The 3,753-nt window shown below is 38.5% G+C and overlaps 1 protein-coding gene across 1 annotated transcript; it reads left to right on the forward strand.

Annotated features, from left to right (window-relative positions):
* The first annotated feature begins 1,512 nt into the window (after positions 1–1,512).
* LOC141660143 (uncharacterized) lies at positions 1,513–2,178 on the forward strand. The gene has a single exon (XM_074467104.1). It carries the CDS (start codon positions 1,513–1,515, stop codon positions 2,176–2,178), a length of 666 nt encoding a protein of 221 aa, XP_074323205.1.
* Positions 2,179–3,753: the final 1,575 nt, after the last annotated feature.

Consider the following 3,753-nt stretch of genomic DNA (forward strand, 5'->3'; position numbering starts at 1 on the left):
GCGGCTTAACTTGAACTCGGTTACGATGGGTGGAAAAACATTGTATTTTTTGCCTTGGATGGAAGCAAATAAGTTCAAGAAAAATGTCATTAATTCAGTCCCTTATTGGGTTAAAATGGAAGACGTACCTCATTCCTATGGGTCCCGGGAAGGCCTCACTCACATAGCCAATGCAGTGGGTTTGCCCTTGAAATTTGATGATATTACGGCTAAGTTTGAGCTACTGAAGTTTGCCTTGGTCCAAGTTATGCTGCCATATTCGAGTCATGGGCCAGATTTTATTTGGGTTCCCGTGCAGGATGAATTTGATGTTGAAGAATTGGTTAAGGTCTCCTTTGTTTACCCCCAACTGCCGTTTTCATGCAGCCATTGCAAAGCATTTGGCCATTCATTTTCTCGTTGCATCAACAATCCAATTGCTGTTAAGCCAGTCCCAAGAGTTAGACCCAATATAGGGAAAGGTGTTGCTACTAAGGCCCATCGCATAAACCTTCAGGAGGGACCTTCCAGGGGTGTTGATTTTGGGTCAAACGCAGAGGGTCAAACAGAGCAGCAAGATGTTGAATTTAATCAAGAAGTGGTGGACACATTCTTAGGATGTGATGTTGTTCGTGATGAGCCTACTGAAAATGTTATTATTGGTGACAATGTGGAAGAGAAGATTGATGAACCAAGTCATGTTGTTGTTGATTCAGTTGTTGTAGATACTCTCCAGGTTGAGCAGTCCCTGTTGGAACCAATCCCGGTTGCTGAGGTTACGCTTGAGACAGTTCCTACCACGGTTGAGAATGTTCCGTTAACTACTATCACTGAGCAGGTGTGTGCACCTGTGGAGCCTCCCGTCCTAGCCAAATCTCCTATCAATCAAAAGAGGCATAGGGGTAGGAGCAAAGACGCTGCTCAGCTAGCAGTGATCACTAATGCTATTCCAACTACTCTTGCTTTGAGTGCCTTAGCTTCTAGTTTGAGAAAGAAAGTGGTGGTTGACGATGATGGGTTCACACAGGTCTCTTACAAGAAGAAATAGCTGAAAAGCCCACATATGGGGGTAAACCAGCTAGACCTCTCCGTTATTGATGTGCTTTACATCATGGAATGTTCGTGGCCTCAACAAGAGCCCACACCAAAGGGAACTTCAATAATTTATCTCTAATAACAATATCGATTTAATGGGTGTTCTTGAAATTAAGGTAAAGGATCCTAATGCTATGGTTGTCTCTAAATGGATTAACAAAAAATGGAATTGGATATTCAATTATGATCATCACTATAATGGTAGGGTGTAGGTTGGTTGGAACCCAAGTGTTTAGAATGTTTCGTTGGTCTCTATGTCGAGCCAACACATTACTTGTAATGCTACTTATCTTGACAATAATATCTCCTTTCTAGTCTCGTTTGTTTATGCTTTTAATGATGCTATTGATCGCATTTCCCTTATGGAATTTTTGCTCGAATTCTTATGCTACTACTCAACCTTGGTGCCTTCTTTGTGACTTTAATTGTGTGGCTAGCATGGATGAGATTCTTGGTGGTAGGGAGCATTGGACTCCTGATATGCAGGTTTTTAAAGATATATTGTTTAGTTCTGGCCTTCATGTTGTTAATACGGTGGGGGATACCTTCACCTGGACAAATAAACATGCTCATGCCCCTATTTTCAAGCGTCTTGATCGAATGATTGCTAATTCTCATTGGTTCCAGGCCTTTACAGAAGGTCAAGTGCTTTTCAAAACTCGTGGTATAATGGATCACTGCCCTCTTGTCTATGACGAGCCTTTGTGTTCTAGACGTTTTGGTAAACCTTTTCAGTTCTTTAATTTTATGATTGACATTCCTGGTTTTCTTGATTTGGTCTCGAGGTCATGGAGTTTAGACTGTCGTGGTTCTCCCATTCATCAGTTTAATCTCAAGCTCAAACACACTAAGCATGCTCTCCGGGAGTTGATTAAAAACCATGGCATGATTCAAACTAATGTGCAGGCCTTTCGAACTAAGCTTGAGGAGGTGTATTTGGCCTTGGTCTCTAATCCCCTTGATGAGAACCTTATCAACACCGAAAGATCCTTGATTAATGATCTTAATGTGGCTCTTTCTCAAGAGGAATCTGTTTTACTTCAAAAGGCGAGAGTTAAGTGGATGGGGCTTGGTGATGGCAACAATTCCTTTTTTCACCAATAATGCAAAGTCAATTGGAACCGTAATAAAATTTTGTGTCTTGAAAATGACCAAGGTTCCCTTGTTCATGGTCGGGTGTAACGTGCTGAAGTGGCTATCGCCTATTTTCAAAATCTTCTTGGTCCTACTCACCAAAATATTGATATCGACATCTCTCATGTTGATTGCAAAATGGTTACTCCTGATTAAGCTAGTCTTCTTGAAGCTCTTGTAACTGATGCACTTATTTTTGATACAATTCGAAAAATGAAAAAGAATAAGGCGCCTGGTCCGAATGGGGTTAATGTAGAATTTTTTATGGCGACATGGTCTATCATAGGTCCGAGTTTTTGTGAGGCTGTCAAGCATTTTTTTGTCTCTGGTATCTTGTCCCCAGGTTCGAACTCTAATTTTATTTCGTTTATTCCTAAGAAGCTAAATCCTGAAAGGAATATGTCCTAAGTCCAATCATGTATTAGGATTTAGGAATAACTTTTATGTAATCTGTTTTGATTTCATTGATATTAATAAAGACTTGTTTTGTTTTTATTACGGGCTTTATCTATTTAAGTGTTTAAATAAGATATACCATAGTTTAGAGTAAAGCTTTTTATGGATTATGATGAGATCATAATAGTGAGACCTAAAAAGATGATAACTCTAAACTTAAATAGTTCCTGGTCATAGGATTACTAACTGGTAATTAATAATCCGCAAAGATCGGTACATACTATGCTTGCTTCATTATGAAGGATGTCTGTTCTCATAGACATTTGTGTGGTGACACTATAGCTAGTATGTAGGTGCTTATTATAGAATAAGTTCACTGAACATGACTCGCCTAGCTGAACAACTGATGGAGTTCACTCACGTGTCAGCAGTTGTTCGCTTAGTGATAGTTGTACAAGTATTCTTGGACTTGAGGTCATCATAGTCATCTTGTGTACACTGAACTATGCTTTGGTTTAGTTCTTAGTCTCCAGGGACAATTATTAGGGCTCTTCTGGGTATAGGAATTTGTACACGAAGATAGTGTATGATCAATAAAGGATCTACCCCTTCCAGTGAAGGAAGCGAATGTTCAAGGCTGATCCACTTATGCTAGTTCAGGAATCTCTGGCCAGAGTGAATGAAATTAGAAAGGAGTTTCTAATTTGCATAGAACTACGCATAGTAAACGGTAAGCAAGTGATTGAATTAGATAGGCTTGACACGAGATCCATGCCTTGTATTTAATCGGGACATTGTAGGGTAGAAGGAGTTTATTGTACGGTAACTATTCACTGACGGGTTCTTGGTATTCTAAGCAGTGAATTCATATTATCTGGATAGTCGCGATATGTTGAGAAGCATCACTCACGATGTAGAATAAATGTGATTAATTAATTAATCATATTTAATAAATTAGAGAATTTATATAAATAATGATAAAATAGTTTTATTATTATTTATTTCTACTACCGGCTTAATATTGAACCTACAGGGTCACACCATTAAAAGAGAATGATTTATTGGTGGAGAAATTAATTAATAATGGCTAATAATTATTTATTTGTGAAATAAATAGTTATTTTGCAAATTTAATAATTGATTAAATGA

Source organism: Apium graveolens, chromosome 5 (genome assembly GCF_009905375.1).
Source record: "Apium graveolens cultivar Ventura chromosome 5, ASM990537v1, whole genome shotgun sequence".
Classification (NCBI taxonomy): Eukaryota; Viridiplantae; Streptophyta; class Magnoliopsida; order Apiales; family Apiaceae; genus Apium; species Apium graveolens.